This window comes from Eublepharis macularius, chromosome 2 (genome assembly GCF_028583425.1).
Source record: "Eublepharis macularius isolate TG4126 chromosome 2, MPM_Emac_v1.0, whole genome shotgun sequence".
NCBI classification, from domain to species: Eukaryota; Metazoa; Chordata; class Lepidosauria; order Squamata; family Eublepharidae; genus Eublepharis; species Eublepharis macularius.
This window is the reverse complement of record NC_072791.1, coordinates 229,654,271-229,670,519: the sequence shown is the minus strand read 5'-3', so window position 1 is coordinate 229,670,519 and position 16,249 is coordinate 229,654,271. Positions and strand designations below refer to the sequence as shown.

At 44.9% G+C, this 16,249-nt stretch overlaps 1 protein-coding gene across 1 annotated transcript in view; it reads right to left on the bottom strand.

Annotated features, from left to right (window-relative positions):
• The window catches only part of INO80D (INO80 complex subunit D), a 61,525-nt gene that overhangs the window by 28,121 nt on the left and 17,155 nt on the right, over positions 1-16,249 (bottom strand). The window contains exons 4-6 of the mRNA XM_054971024.1: positions 14,965-15,725; positions 13,728-13,836; positions 315-542 (exon numbers count right to left, since the gene is read on the bottom strand). Coding sequence (XP_054826999.1) covers positions 315-542; positions 13,728-13,836; positions 14,965-15,725 — 1,098 coding nt within the window. The remainder of the gene's footprint in view (positions 1-314; positions 543-13,727; positions 13,837-14,964; positions 15,726-16,249) is intronic.

Genomic DNA, 16,249 nt, shown 5'->3' with positions numbered 1-16,249 from the left:
GGGGTTGAACCTAGGACCTTCTGCATGCCAAGTAGAGGCTCTATCATGAAGTTGCCTTATAAACAGTCAGACCCTAAAGACGAAATGCAAAGCCAGAAAAAAAAGTCTCATCACCTGGAAAACCTAAAATGCTTAAAGATTTCATAATTTTTTTTAAAAATTGGTAGGTTAAATAAGATTGGCTTCCTAGAACTGGAATACTTTTCATATTTTGCCTCTTTAAAAAACCCTTCCTTCAGAGTTATATGCCTGCAGTCACATGTTTATGCTTGCTGGGACATGCTGCTGTATTGGTGTACATGACACTTTCTCACCTGCTTTGAGCACACGAAGCTTTTCGGATTTCTTGTATCAACTGTCCAGCGCATTCCGGCTCTCTGCTGGCTGCCCGCAGCAACGCTTTCCGGAATGTATATTGGCATTTCCTTTGACGAGATTCTGCTCGCTCCAGGCGGCAGAGGTGCTTGTATTTCTGCTGGAAGTAAGTGCAAAGTTGGGAAACGCGAGAACGCCTGCCGCTGGCACTATCGTCATCATCTGACCTGTGAATTAGGGAGAGGAAGGGATGGAGAGGAAGAGGAGTTAAGGTGGGGTTCAAAAGTCATATTATTATGAAGCGAGCAGGTACACAGAACTCTTTTTAACTTCCACATGGCCTCAGACTGAATACAGGGGAAAATGCTTTCCATTTTAAAAAACAGAGGATGTTCCCATTAAGGAGACCAATCATTAGAATTACTGTAGAGCTCATATATTTAACAGCAAAATCACTTATTCTTCGGACACGTATGCTGCATCTGCTGGTTTCAATGTTAGCAGCAGGCCTTTTAGCACAACACACAAAATACAAAAACGGTGTCCTTGCACTTTCCTACAGGATGCTGGACCTGGTGGCCCCTAAGTACACTGGAGGGTGAATCCCATTATGCTCCATTAGCAGGAAGTGCTGGTGGCCTCAGATCTTCCCCTCCTTCCAGCAGCAACTCCTGACTTAGGGAAAGTTCATTCCTGGAGTTGTGGGACCTGTGCAGAATAACAGCCATGCAGTCAGATGACTGTGGTGGCTAGGAGGAAGGGGGCAAAATTTCTGCCTCTTGCATGAGGAAAGCTGCCCAGGGGTCCCACAACACCAGAAATAACTTTCCTGGGCCAGAAATGACCACTGGCAGGAAGAAAGAGCTGGGAAGATCAGGGTTTCTCGGGTAGATCTCGCAAGGTCGTTGTGTTGGATGCAAGCCTTGGCTTGGCCTGGCCATATGCTTTACAAACATCCAGATTAGACTTTGATCTAAACTGGAATACCCTTGGAGATGCTTCAGCTACTGCAAGAGACAACAGCGGAGCTCTTATCAGGCCCCAGCCTGAATGTTGCCTGAGCTTCGGTGTGGGTTTCTGGTTTGCTTCCACACTCAATAAAAAGCCCTACAGTTTGGGCTCCGGAACTCCACTGGCTTCCCATGGAGTTCTGGATCAGGTTCAAGGTTTTGATATTAACCTATAAAGCCCTAAACGGACTGGGACCAGCATACCTGAGGGACCGTCTCTTCCCATATACTCCCCGGAGGGTGCTGAGATCAGCTGGTAAGCACCTACTGGTGGTCCCAGGCCTCAGGGAGGCTCGATTGGCCTCAACCAGGGCCAGGGCCTTTTCAGTCCTGGCCCCGACCTGGTGGAACTCTCTGTCTGAGAACACCCGGGTCCCGCCAAGATCTTGTCTCCTTCAGGCGGGCCTGTAAGACAGAGATGTTCCGCCAAGCGTATGGTTGAGGCCATCAGGGATTCCATCAAACGAGCCTCTCTCCCGGTCTCCCCTATGTCTGTAAGGGGGGTATTGACCATCGACCCCCCCATATATGAGCAACCATGCATGGTTAAGCCACACCTCCATCTCCATCAGATGCAATATGGTTTTTATACAGTGAACAGGTGTTTTATTAGAAGGCTGTGTTAAATTATTGTGATTTTATCTCTGTATATTTTATTTATTGTTGTGACCTGCCCTGAACCTGCTTGTGGGGAGAGCGGGATATAAATATAATAAATAATAACAATAATAATAACAAAACACCTGCCTACAGCTGTATTAAAATTGCAGAAGACCATTGGGGTAGGCTTTGCTGCGGCAGACTAACAGCTACCCCACAGGGAGGAGAGGCGAGGTTGGCATTGTCTTCCCAGGCCTTCCGAAGAACCCAGAGGAGTCTAGTGTCCTGCAGGGCCTCTGAATGAGAGCACAACGACCGAGTGACTGTTGATGGTACCTTCTCCTCTTGTCAATGGTCCTTCCTGTTCGTTTTAGAAGGTTTTAAACATCTGAGATGCTTTTCATACTATTGTTATCTGTCTTGTAGGCCTGCTTAGGTCAAAAAGGCCACAAAACATACATCGACAAAGCACTAAATGAGGCATCTTGCCAGCGGTATCTTGCAGACTTTTACGTATGTGTAAAGTCGTCAAGCTAACAGCTACTTCCTGGTGGGTCTTCTGATGTATTCCCTCCTTGCATACATATCAGCGAGTGCTGCATCGCCAGCCCTGCCCCTCACACAGCTCTAAACCTCACTGGCTACTTCCCTGCTTTCAATACCTATTTCCAGGCCTTTTCTTGCGTTCCCACCCCTTTCTGCTTTCTTTATCACCTGTCAGCTGCTAGTGAACAGAAGGGTTATGTTGGGAAAGGGCAGGGCTTTTTTTCAGGGGGAACGTGGGGGAACAGAATTCTGGAACCTCTTGAAAATGGTCACATGGCTGGTGGCCCCGCCTCCTGATCTCCAGACAGCCGGGAGTTTAGATTGCCCTCTGTGCCGCTCAGCGGGGAGGGCGATCTAAACTCCCCTCTGCCTGGTGTTCAGGGGGCGGGGCCACCAGCCATGTGACCATTTTCTCCGAGGGCAACCCACTGAGTTCCACCACCTCTTTCCCCAGAAAAAAAGCCCTGGGAAAGGGGTTTTTCACCTTGTAATAGCAGCACTGTTATCATGCCCAGTAGGCTTTTCCTAGGAGATTTCTTTTCATATTTGAATTTAGAAAGCTGTATCTATCTTCGCACACAACACAGACAGATTCAAACGCATCCACGTGACTGGTTTTCTGCTCCAAATGCCTTCAAATGGAACAGAGCATGTCTTCAACTTTGCCCTCTTCTTAACTGCTGCGTCCTCTCTCTTCCCCTCAATGCTGTGACGCGCAACAGCTTTGCACAATGCCTCTGTGCCTCATCTCACAGCAGCGGCCGTTCTACAAGTCTAGCAGCATTAACTCAGGTTGCGAGTGCTGAAGCAACACCCATGCTGGCATAAACCCACAATCTGTGATATCAGTCCTTGCTGCCAAGTCTGATGCCACTTTTCCCCACTGAAACAGCTCACTGAACTGGTTCATAAACAGAACACAACTCATAACCACCACCAAATTGAAGGAATAAGAACATGGCTGGGTCACATTGCTTTCATTCTGCCCACAGCTTCTACAGTGTACTTAAGCCTCCCCCAACCCCCAGGTCTACAAATCAACAACAGGTTCATCTGTCACTTAACCATTCATCTTTGGAATGCCCTCTTCTACCCTATCAGTGCCCAATTTGATATCATTTTAGCAGCACAGTAAGATTTGTGGACCCAGGCATTTTCAGATTGGCGACAATGGCTCTGCTAATGCTATTTTTGATGTTTTATTATCACTGTTATTTTTATCTTTTCAATTTTTATTATTTTTGTCTATGTTGTTATGATGTATTTTACGTCCATTCAGCTCCTCTTTTTAATTGACCATACTGCTTTTCTTCAAATCAGTTTTCATTGCCACTATACAATTGAGAACATTTTAAGTATTTATTTATGCTAGTGTTAGTACCCTATACTATTCATGGACCTTAGTTCAGACATCAGGCAAAATGATGGTTAAGCAAAATGTGGATTGTGGGACTGCAGTGCACTTGGTTTTCTGCAGGGCCGGTTAAGAGCTTGGGGCTGCTCATGGACCCAGCCCAGAGGAGCCAGCTGCAGTTGGTTTGCCAATTCTCTCCTTTCCTGGATTCAGCCAAGCTAGCCATGGTTGTGTAATGTCTCAGCTGGATTACTGTAATGCACTTGACGTTGGGCTGCTCTTAAAGACAATACAGAAATTGCAGCTGGTTCAGAAGGTGGCAACCTGATTGTTAGCAGGGGCTAGCTGATAAAAACATATTTCACCCATCTTAACATAGCTATATTGGCTGCCAGTCTGTTTCAAAATCCAATTCAGGGTGCTGGTTATGACGTTTAAAGCCCTGCATGGCCTAGAAGAAGGTGGAGTGAAAACTGATGGAAGGAACATTAACAATTTGAGATATGCAGAGAACACCACGTTACTGGCAGAAAATAGTGAAGACTTGAAATGACTACTGATGAAGGTTAAAGGAGGAAGCGCCAAAGCAGAATTACAGCTGAACATCAAGAAGACAAAAGTAATGGCTACTGAGGAATTACACAATTTTAAAGCTGACAATGAGGAAACTGAAATTGTTCAAGATTTTTCCTTGGCTCAATCATCAACCAAAAGGGAGACTGCAATGAAGAAACCAAAAGAAGAATGAGACTTGGAAGAGTCAAAAAGAGTCCAGTAGCACCTTTAAGACTAACCAATTTTATTGTAGCATAAGCTTTCGAGAATCACAGTTCTCTTCGTCAGAGGCATGGAGGGCAAAAAGAGAAACTGGTCAGATATAGAGGAGGAGGGGGGGGCGGGGTAGATGCAAACATCTCCTGATATGCAGATATTTCTGGACGTTGCCATTTCTAATGTCAGATTTGTGTCCATTTCCTTGCCTACAGACAGCGCCCCAACCTTAAACAACTTCTCACTTACAATCATGAATCGGCTAGCAGAGTCACCAGCACAGGTACCAGGCCCTGCAACAGACCCAGATGCCAGCTCTGCCCTTGTATCTACCCAGGGAATACAATTACAGGACCCAATGGCATCAACTACACTGGCTCTGGCTCTTACAGCTGCTCATCCTCCAATCTGATATATGCCCTCATGTGCCAACAATGTCCTTCTGCTCTGTACATTGGACAAACCAGCCAACCTCTACGCAAAAGAATAAATGGACACAAATCTGACATTAGAAATGGCAACGTCCAGAAACCAGTGGGAGAACACTTCAATCTACCAGGATATTCCATCAAAGACTTAAAGGTCGCTGTAGTTCAACACAAACCTTTCAAAAACAAAATCCAACGGGAAGCTGCTGAATTGGAATTCGTATGTAAATTTGACTCTGTCAAGCGGGGACTGAATAGGGACTATGAATGGTTATCTCATTATCACAGGTAACTGATTTCATTTACAGAGGCGGGGTCAGGGGGAGTCCAGTGGCACCTGGCGTGGGCTTTCGGGGATCACAGTTCTCTTTGTCAGATGCATCTGGCAGGGAGAGCTGTGGTTCTCGAAGGCTTGTGCTGCAGTGGAATTGGTTGGTCTTGGAGGTGCTGCTGGACTCTTTTTGATTTTGCTACTACAGACTAACACTTCTAATTCCTCTGAACCTTTACAGAAGCAAACTGATCTCCATATCAGAAGGAGCTGTTTGCATCTAACCCGCCCTCCCCTCTCCTCCTCTATATCTGACCAGTTTCTTTTGGCCCTCCATGCATCTGACGAAGAGAACTGTGATTCTTGAAAGCTTATGCTACAATAAAATTGGTTAGTCTTAAAGGTGCTACTGGACTCTTTTTGATTTTGCTACTACAGACTAACACGGCTAACTCCTCTGGATCTATGACTTGGAAGAGTAGCTGTGATGGAGCTAGAAAAGATCCTTAAAGATAAAGATGTCTCCCTGGGAACCAAGATCAAGATAATCCAAACTATGGTATTCCCTGTTACTATCTATGGATGTGAAAGTTGGACGGTGAAGAAAGTTGACAGGAAGGTAATTGATTCATTTGAAATGTGGTGTTGGAAGAGAGTTTTGCACATACCACAGACGACCAAAAAGACAGATTAATGGGTACTAAATCAAATTAACTCTGAATTCTCCTTAGAAGCTAAAATGTCAAAACTGAGGCTATCGTATGACAAGATTCTCTGGAAGAGTCAGCAATTCTAGGAGAAGTGGAAGGCAGCAGGAAAAGAAGACCTAAAATGAGATGGCTCAATAAAAGAAGCCACGTCCTCCAGTTTACAGGATCTGAGCAAGTCTGCTTATGATAGGACGTTTTGGAGGTCTTTCATTCATAGAGTCGCCATAGGTCAGAGGCGACTTGACGGCACATAACACAACACAAACACACGGCCTACAACCCACATATCTAAAGGAAAATCTCCTCCCATACGCCCCCGTGAGCCAGCTATGGTCCTCAAGCTGCTGCTTACTGGCTGTTCTCTCACTTGCGGTGGCCTGCCTAGAATCAAACAGAGCGTGTGTCTTTTCCATTCTAGCTCCCACTTTGTGGAATGAGCTCCCTCGGGAGGCGAAGGGACCATTGACATTAGCAATCTTCAAGAGGCACTGCAAGGCCATTTTATTTGCCATGGATTTTAATGGTGTACAGACAGTTGGCATCTTTGGTGGGAGGGGGTTATTCTATTGCTTTTAAACTGCAACATTTTAACTACAATTTATATGCCTCAAGTGGAATATAAATATTTTAATAAGTGAAATAAATGAAGGCCACTGCACTGACTGTATTTAATCAGGGTATCCCAAATCAGGATCTGAAGCCAAGACCAGCAGTTGGCTTATTAACCTCCAGTAGTCTTAACTTTGGTTTCACATGACGTACAATGCAGACATCCTAGATTAATCTTGGCTTATTCCCGGAGACTCCTTCCCAGGCTATAGAGAGATGGCAATAAAACTAGCATTTGTCAAGGCAAGCCAGGATTTGAGTGGTTCTCTAAGTAACAGAATCCTGATTTCACAAACTAAACTCAGTCAAAATAAACCAGTTCCTTATGCTATCTGAACTGAGCCACTGAGCAATTTTCAGATCAATATATCTAATTCTGAACATGGCCCCTGAATGTAATTCAATAAATTCATTCAATTCAGCTCTGACAGACCCCCCACTTCACTCTGAGGCAGATTTTCCCACCAAAATCCAAGTGTGCCTATTTTGGATGAGCAGCCCCAAGTAGCATGTCTCTATTTGTGGTTTTAAAGTTCGTTTGTGTCCTTCCCTGAGTCTCCACTTACTACTCAATCACTCTTCCCAAAAACATGCCCCCCCGCCCCAACTCTATCTTGGCTAAGTAAATGGGTTTCAGCTAGTGCTGGCTTTTAGACTTAGAATTCTTAACTAGAATTCCTCCTCAAGACAATGGTGTTACAGTTAGGGCAAAATAGTCCTTCTTCCTCACTCCAGAGGGGAAACTGTCTGACCTTCCCTGTCAGACTCACAAACTTTATTGAACTCAAAAACCTGTCAGCAACCAACTGTCATCCTGAAGGCTGGTTCTCACTGGCCAATTTTCATGTATTTAAAACATTCCTATGCCATCTTTCCACCCAAATAGAGTCCCCAAGGTGGTAAACATCTGAATGTTAGAATAGCATTTAAAATAATATATAATTCAATAAAAACGCATAAACACATAACACCAAAACCAGGAAGAAGGACCAATAACAGTTATAAGGGCTATGCCAAACAAAACAAATAAGTCTTTACCCACTGGCAAAAGACAGAGGGAGACATATGAATCTCCATGGTTTTTGTACCATCACCAAGAAAGCCCTTTCTTGGGTTGCCCCCATCTAGCCTCCAAAGGAGGGGGCACCCAAAGCAGGACCTCCGAATATAACCAGAGTGAACTGATAGGTTCATATGAGAGAAGGTGGTCCTTAAGGTATGCCACCCCAAACTATACAGAGCTTTAAAGGTCAATACCAGTACCATGGATTTAGCCTTGAAGCAAACTGACAGCCAGTATAGATATAAAAAGACTGGAGTGATACAGTCCCTACAATCTATTTCAGTCAACACTGTGGCCACAACATTCTGTATCAACTGTAGCTTCCAAACAGTCATCAAGGGCAGCCCCACATGGAGCGAATTCAGTAAACTATTCTAGATTGTTCCAGGATATGCATCACAGTGGCAAGATCTTTCCATCCTAGGAAGTACCGCAGTTGGCCCCTGCCCATCACAGCCACTTGTTTATCCAACAGGCTGCCTAGGTCCAGCAGTACTTCCAAGCTATGAACCTGCTCCTTTAGGGGAGTGCAACCCCATCTGGAACAGGAGATATCCCACTGCCTGGGTTAAACCTCCCCCCCCCCATCAGTGGCACCTCTGTTTTGTTGAGATTAAGTTTGAGTCCGTTAGATCTCATCCAACCCAAAACTGCCTCCAGGGACCCTGTTCACAATTTTTGCAGCCTCCCTGGGATCTGTTGGAAACACGAGCTGAGTGTCTTCCACATATTGGTGGAAACTCAGCCCAAACCTCCTGATGACCTCTTCCAGCAGCTCCATATAGATGATTAAAAGGATGGGAGACAAGATGGCACCTTACAGGACCCCATAGGCCAGAGGCCAAGAGGTGGAAAAGCAGTCCTCCAGCACCATGCTCTGAAACCTACCCGAGATAGGACCAAATCCCCCACAGAACAATGCTTCCCAGTCCCAACCCCGAAAGGCTGTCCAGAAGGATACCACAATTGATGGTATCAAAAGCCATTGAGATATCCAGGAGAATTAACAGGGTCACACTCCCCTGTCCATCTCCCAGCACATGTCATCCACCAGGGCAACCAATGACATTTCAGGCACATGACCAGGCCTGACACCAGACTGGAATGGATCCAAACAATCCACTTCATTCAAGAATTTCTGAAGTTGCCACTCATTCAATCACCTTGTTCAAGAATGGTACATTTAGGACTGGATGATATTTATTCAACTGTCCTGGGTCCACAGCAGGTTTCTTTAGGGGAGGACGCACCACTACCTGCTTCTAGACAGGGGCAACCACCTTACTGTCTCCCGAACCATTCTGCCAGCCACCTGCCCAGGTAGAGTTAAGCAACCGGGAGGGGCAAAGGTCTTACAAGCATGTGGAAAGTCTCAAACTGTCCAATCCTGTCACTGCTAATGTAGATTCCAAGCCCAAATGGATGTAAGAGATTTTATCTGCAAAATGCTTAGCAAAATTATTGCTGTGGGTTTCAGAGCAGTCGTGCTCCTCCTGTAGAACCCAATAGGTCCCTGATTACCCAGAAAGGTTCCACAGGTCTGCCGCTGCAATGGTTGTGAAGAAATATTCTTCCTTTGCTGCCATCACCACCATGGAGTAGGCTTTAGAATGAGCTCTAGCCCATGCCTTGCCAGATTCATCCTGAGTCTTTCTCTGCTGTTGCTCTAGCCGCCTCCCTTGTCTTTTCATTGTCTGAGGCCCCTCAGGGGGCTGCTGAGTCGTCAGACCTGAGAGAGGGTGCCTAGGAGCGATCATGTGAACTGGCGGGCAATGGCAACACTTGGATCCATCAATCAGCTGGTCATTGAAAAGGATGGAGGAGTCCTGAATGACAAAGTTGTTCCGTATGTCACTGGTCTAGGCTTGATTCTGATGTAGGCAAGTACTTAAGAAGCCTCAGGTGTCTAATTAGTGTTCCAATAACACAGTGATGGCGAACCTTTTTGAGCCCGAGTGCCCAAACTGCAACACAAAACCAACTTATTTATTTCAAAGAGCCAACACTGCAATTATACCTGAATACTGAGGTTTTAGTTAGGAAAAAACAACTCATACAGTTGTCTGAACTAATTAACCTCTCTCTCTCTCTCTCTCTCTCTCTCTCTCTCTCTCTCTCTCTCTCTCTCTCTCTCTCACTCTCTCTCACTCTCTCTCACTCACTCACTCAGGAGCCACGACTGAAAGTAAAGCAAGTTAAATCAAAGCAGTTTGCCCTTCTTTACACCAGCAGCCTGGCTTGCAAGCACTCTCTCTCTCTCTCACTCAAGAGCCATGACTGTTGAAATTATGTACTTTCACTTCTTCCAGCAAGTGTCCTTGAAGGAGAGCTGGTAGCAGTGGACATTGTATCTCTTCCCAGAGACTGGGATATTTTCCTTTGTACTTCATGTAGTCTAAACTAATCTGTTCCCATGTAACTTCTTTGGGGTTGCGTGCCAAAATGTCAATGGACCCCGAAGGGCGGGAAGTTTCCCTATAACTAGTAATGCCTTTGAATTGTCACTTCTGCCAATTGCCACCTTTGGGTGAATACCTGCACTGTATGGATCTCAATAAAGCTACTTCAACTGGAACACCTGCGTGTTAACTGTAGAGGGCTTGAGGAACCTAACTGCCAGGGACTGACACTGCCTTCCCTCCAAAACAGGGGGGAGGAGAAACTGACCTATAACTGATCCTGCTTTACCTCTTTTTGACATTCCAGTCAATTCTTTTGTTACAGCATCTTGATACTGGTATTTACTCTAATAAACATTTTTAATTCATACACTGGAGTGATGCAGTAAAGTGTTTGGGAGAAGTACCTAGCAAGACCTGACAATACTATTATAGCATCTTTACTTCTATTTTATTTTTTATTACAACATAACTATTTGCAACTATTCCTTTTCTTTTTTTTATATCTAACATACAACTACTACATACATACATACCCTACAAAACAGTAACTACAAAAGACTACAATAGCACAAAGGGTAGGAAAGAAGAGAGAAAAAAGAGAGAGGGAGGGAGGGGTGGAGAAAAGGGGAAGGTACCCTACAAACACTAAACACTAAACACTACATTTCTGTTTTCCCTTCATACTGCCATTATTCAAAAGTTAAAGCTTTATATTATATTGATGGAGTGGTTGACCTTACTAAATGCAAATTACAATTTAATTTCAAGTTAGATTTTTCTTCCCCTCCTGGGTCCCGGACGGAGTTCTCTCTGCGCAACTGCAGCCGCAGTGCTCGTTTCCTCCCCCTCCCCCTCAGGCTTCTCCTTTTCGTCTAGCTTGGTGCACTGGAATTCTGGGTTCCTGTCCTCAAAATCCCTTAGTTGATCTTCTGATAATATCTTAAAGGCTTGATCTTTATGGGTGAACCAGATTCCTTCCGGAAATAACCATTTGTACTTTATTCCACGTTCTCTCAGAAGAGCTGCGAACTTTTTATACTTAAAACGTCTTTTCCGGACTAGAAATGGGACGTCTTTCAATATCTTAACTTTATTACCCAAAAAGTCCAAATCCGCATTGTATGAATTATATAGGATAGTGTCCCGGATCCTCTTAGATGAAAAATCAATAATGATCTCGCGAGGCAACTGACGCTTCATTGCATATTTTGAAGTAGCCCGACGGACTTCCAAAATGGCGCTTTTTACTTCTTCTTTAGTTGCCCTCGCGGGTGTCGCCAATAGCTCCGAGACCAGACCCCGTAAATCCTCATTTTCCTCCTCTTTCACATTCTGGAGATGCAAAATTGTCTGTGTTCGTTCCACTTGTAGCCCGATCAGCTGATTCTCCACCAGTTTGAGCTCTTTATTCGTAGCCTTCACGAGTGACGCACTTTCCCGAGCAGACTTCTCTGCCCCCCCCCCCGCTGCTTCCTTAATGGTTTTCACTTCGCTCTCAATTAAGCCCACCCTGGTTTCTCTTCAAATCTGGTTTCTCTTCAAATCGCATAAATCTTTCGCCTTTTACTATTTGCAACTATTAATGACTAACTTGGAAAATAATATTATCCATTAGTTATATAGAGAGAATTAAAGGACAGCAAGGAGCCCCTTCTGAGAAGCAGCTCAGAATCCATTCAGACTCCCATACCACAGCATGGTTTTCAAAAGCATCTGCCAACAACCGCTAGCTGTCTCATTTCATCTTGGCCTAATAATGATCTTATATAGGGTTTAAATAGCATACAACGTTAACTATCCACGAATCTTCTTAAAATATATGAAAGGTACACAAGTTCATTCTTGCTACTTTTTATCATAATGAAGTCTATTTCAAAATAGTGATTATTAATTGCTCATTCATAGGAATATCAGTTGACCCTTGACCAATTCACCTCATCTTTGAGTTATGTCTTCACTTTTGTATTAAGTTGGATGTTCTTGCCATTCTCAGATATTTCTCGCACCTGGGCCCCAACACGTATTATCTATCAATATGGGTCAGACTGTATTGTCGAAGGCTTTCACGGCTGGAGAACGATGGTTGTTGTGGGTTTTCCGTGCTGTATTGCCGTGGTCTTGGCATTGTAGTTCCTGACGTTTCACCAGCAGCTGTGGCTGGCATCTTCAGAGGTGTAGCACCTCTGTCTTTTGGTGCTACACCTCTGAAGATGCCAGCCACAGCTGCTGGCGAAATGTCAGGAACTACAATGCCAAGACCGCGGCAATACAGCCCAGAAAACCCACAACAACCATGGGCCAGACTGTTTCTAATTTATAAAAGGCCATGATATTCTCCTACTCATTTCTTACTGGACTCCCTCTTTGGCATGTTTAGCTGAAAGACCAAACCAGCTTGGTTTCTGGCATGCAGAAATATCCTCCATGAACTTTTTGGTCAAGCCCAGCAACGGTTCCCCTACATTCCTGGCCATATCCATGACAAAGTGTACCCCCACACTTTCCCTTTTAAATCCTCTTATGGTGTCTGCCCTTGTAACTGATGAGGAGGAGGGTTGGGACAGGTTCTCCCTCCATCCCCATCTCTATCAGCTAGCAGGCAGCAGCAAGAGGCTTTGAAGCAGAAAATCTGGAAATGCACCTACTTCTTCAATCCTCCTCCATCCACTCTGAGGCCTAGCTGATTGGGGGGTGGGGAGTCTGGCTAGCAGGAAGTATGAAAAGCAGAAAATATGGCCATTTCGGGACTGGAGGGAGGAAACGAGGGATAAAGGGAAAAATTGGAGGCATGAAGTATATGCGATTTCCCTTGCCCGCAAACTCTGTAGGTTCCCCATTATTAATGTTATTGTTTTAAAGTCATAATGCTGCAAATTGCCTCAAGTTTCTTTTTTTAATTAGAAGTTGAGATATATTAATATGTATATAAATAAAAGACTAAAAAACTTAAAGCTTAAGAATTCACTTACATCCAATTACATAATGGGATATAAACAAACTGCTTTCAAGGCCATTTCTTGAGCCGTTGCTGAATACCATTTCAGCAGCAAAAGTAATGCACAGAGATAAGGGCTTTGTCATATAAGGAATTAATCTGAACCCCATGGCCAAGGCTTCCAAAATCACTGGGTGGGATTTAGCAGTTCCATGTCACTAATGGCATCCAATGCCAGAGGCTCTTCCACTAGCATAAAGGTGGCTTGAACCAGAGAAATGCATCACCATTACTAGAGCAGACCTGTGGGACCCAACTCTGAGAATTTGAAGGCATTGATCATGGGAGTCAGATTATTCGACGACACACTTTGTTTCTTTCTTTGTGCTCCTTCCTTCCTTCTACTCCCTGCCAGCCCAGGTGAGCCTGGATAGCCCAGGTAAGCCTGATCTCGTCAGATCTCAGAAGCTAAGTAGGGTCAGCCTTGGTTAGTAATTGGATGGGAGACCTCCAAGGAAGTCCAGGGTTTTAGAGGCAGGCAATGGCAAACCACCTCTCTTGCCATGAGACCCTACCAGGGGTAACCATAAGTCAGCTATGACTTGAGGGCACTCTCCACCACCACTCCCCACCAGAACAGCAAGACAGTGTAGAGAGTGTTTGAACAGGCGTGCTATTTTTCATTCTCGGACAATTAACTTGTATGTACTTACTGATTCCTTTCATATCTGAGGGCTTCTCGGATAGACCATGCAACCTGGTATGGTGAACTTTGCTCCCATTCCTCCCATTCTTCACCACTATCTTCTGACCAGTCCAACCCTGGAAAGCGTGAAATTAAAAGAACACTCTCAGCTGTTCTCAAATATCCATGAATTTCTCAGGCAATGAGCACAATTATGTAGAGTTTGTCTTCATCTAATAAACTCTGCTGAATTACAAATAGTTTCTTGTATTGCTGTAACAGGTCTGGTCTGAAGCCTCCAGTTCTGCTCTGTTGAGGCTGGGCTCAGAAGCAGTGACCTATTTTGTCAACGCGTGGGGAGTAATCATCTGTCTCTGAATGGAAGAGGGAAATGGACTGGAGAGCATGTTTCTGGCCATTTGTATGTTGACAAGGGGAGCAGCTGCATATAAAAAAGTAATCAAGGAAGAGAGATGCATCCAAGGCAATGTAAACAAGGGAACACTGTACATAGGGCCCTGAGCGGGATAGCCCAGGTGAGCCTGATCTCATCATATCTCAGAAGCTAAGCAGGGTCAGTCTTGGTTAGTAATTGGATGGGAGACCCCCAACGAAGACCAGGGTTGCAGAGGCAGGCAATGGCAAACCACCTCTGTTAGTCTCTTGCCATGAAAACCCCCCCGGGTCGCCATAAGTCAGCTCTGACTTCAGGGCACTCTCCACCACCACACTATGCATGGGAGGCTCGCCCACCTGTGGGCAACTTTATCCATCTCTATGGGTTAGATTCCTCCAGTCATTTCCATGCATGCAGGAGAAACGTAATTGCTACCAATTCCTACCGAGGGGTAATTGCTGCCGATTCCCCACTCCGGCAGCAAACTCTAACTCCCTTCTCATGCTACTCCTGGAGGTGGTTTCAGATCCCCCAGGAGCAGCATTGTGGGCTACAGCAGGAGGAGAGAAGCAGTGAAGCGAAAACCTTTGGTTCTAAGTGTACTTTCTGTTGTTCCAGATTATGTGTGTGCTTGTGGTCATATGACCACTCTTTCGAACACGCAAAATTCCAAAGGGAGTTGACACTGCGGTTTTGTGCACACAATGAAGAACCACAAAACAAAGGTCAAGTTTTGTGCACTGAAAAAATGACAATTCGTTTTTGCCTAGTAATAGCAACGGATGGATCTTCACTTACATATTCACCATAAACATTTGAACGAGTATTTAAAGCAAAAACGCAGGGACACAAGGAATTCTCCACCCACCTAAATGTGGAAACAGGTCAGCGTCTAGCTGCTGCTTCTGAGTGCACAGTTTCACCAGTCTCTGTAGCCGGCTGATTCCAGATGGATGTGGAGAGAAGGCAGTGGCTTTCATTAGGATCCTGTCGGCCCTGGGCAGGTCTGGGGCAGGAGTCCGAACAGGGTGCAGGAGAGGCAGAGGTCTCTTGTTTGACAACTGCCTGGCTTGTGCTATAGCATGTGTGGTGGGCGCCACTCCCTGCATTGGTAGGCTGGTGTTCTGAGGCTGAGGTGACTTGCAGACTAAGCCCTGCGGTAGCCCTACTGGCTTTAAAGCAGTTGGCAAAGGTGAGAGGTGGGAGTGCAGTTGCTGCTGCTGCTGCTGCTGCGAAGGCTGCTGCGAAGGTGCAGGAAGAGGGCTAAAGTGCTCTTGGCGAACTCTCAGAATCTCCGTTTCTTTCTGGCGCTGTCGGTTTTGGGCTAACTTGCTCTGCAGCTTTTTCTTCACGGTTGCCCCTTTCTTGAGATCCTCATCTTCCTCATTGAAAGCAAAAGGGTCTTCCAATTCCGCATCCAGGTAGTGCAGAGGAAGCCGAGCTCCCGGTGGAGACAGGGACATCCCATCCAGTCCATTGGGCATCTTCAAGGCCAGTGGGGGAACCGTCAGACTGAAAGCCATGGAATCCATCTGGTGGCGAACTTTCACCTCTTCTGCTGGATCATTCTTTTTCTTCCTCTCCTTTTTTGGGATAAACCCAAGAACCTGTAGGTGACTGTTGCAGTACCTTTGGGGGAAAAGTCAACATTATTTTTTCTTCCTTGAATGCTTATAAACTGGAGGGAGGCGGGCAGAAAGCAAAAATGGAAGAATAAAGTTTGTCAACAGATAATTTAACTAAGAAAAGATTTTTTTTCAATTTCTATTTGTGCAAAATATAGATGGAGCAAATCTTAATAAGCATCTCATGGTCAACTGCAAAACCTCCAAACAAACAAAACAGAAATATGCTTTGAATTGCAAAGACAAAAAAATTACATTAAATGAATTATAGCCACATAAATAACATGCTTCCAATTTCATTTGCACACCAGAACATTTGCAGAATTAAAGCCTGCCTTCCTTTAAAGAGAGCCTATTTATGGAAAAATGTAGCATTTAAGCACAACACGTGCCTTTCAAGGCAATTTTTTTTTTACTCTAATAAAAATAGCTGTGTTAGGTTTAACACATTTCTGTGAAAAACTTACATCCCTAACACTCCAATCCTGTGCTTGAAGATGAGACAAAGCGCACAAATTACCAACCTTA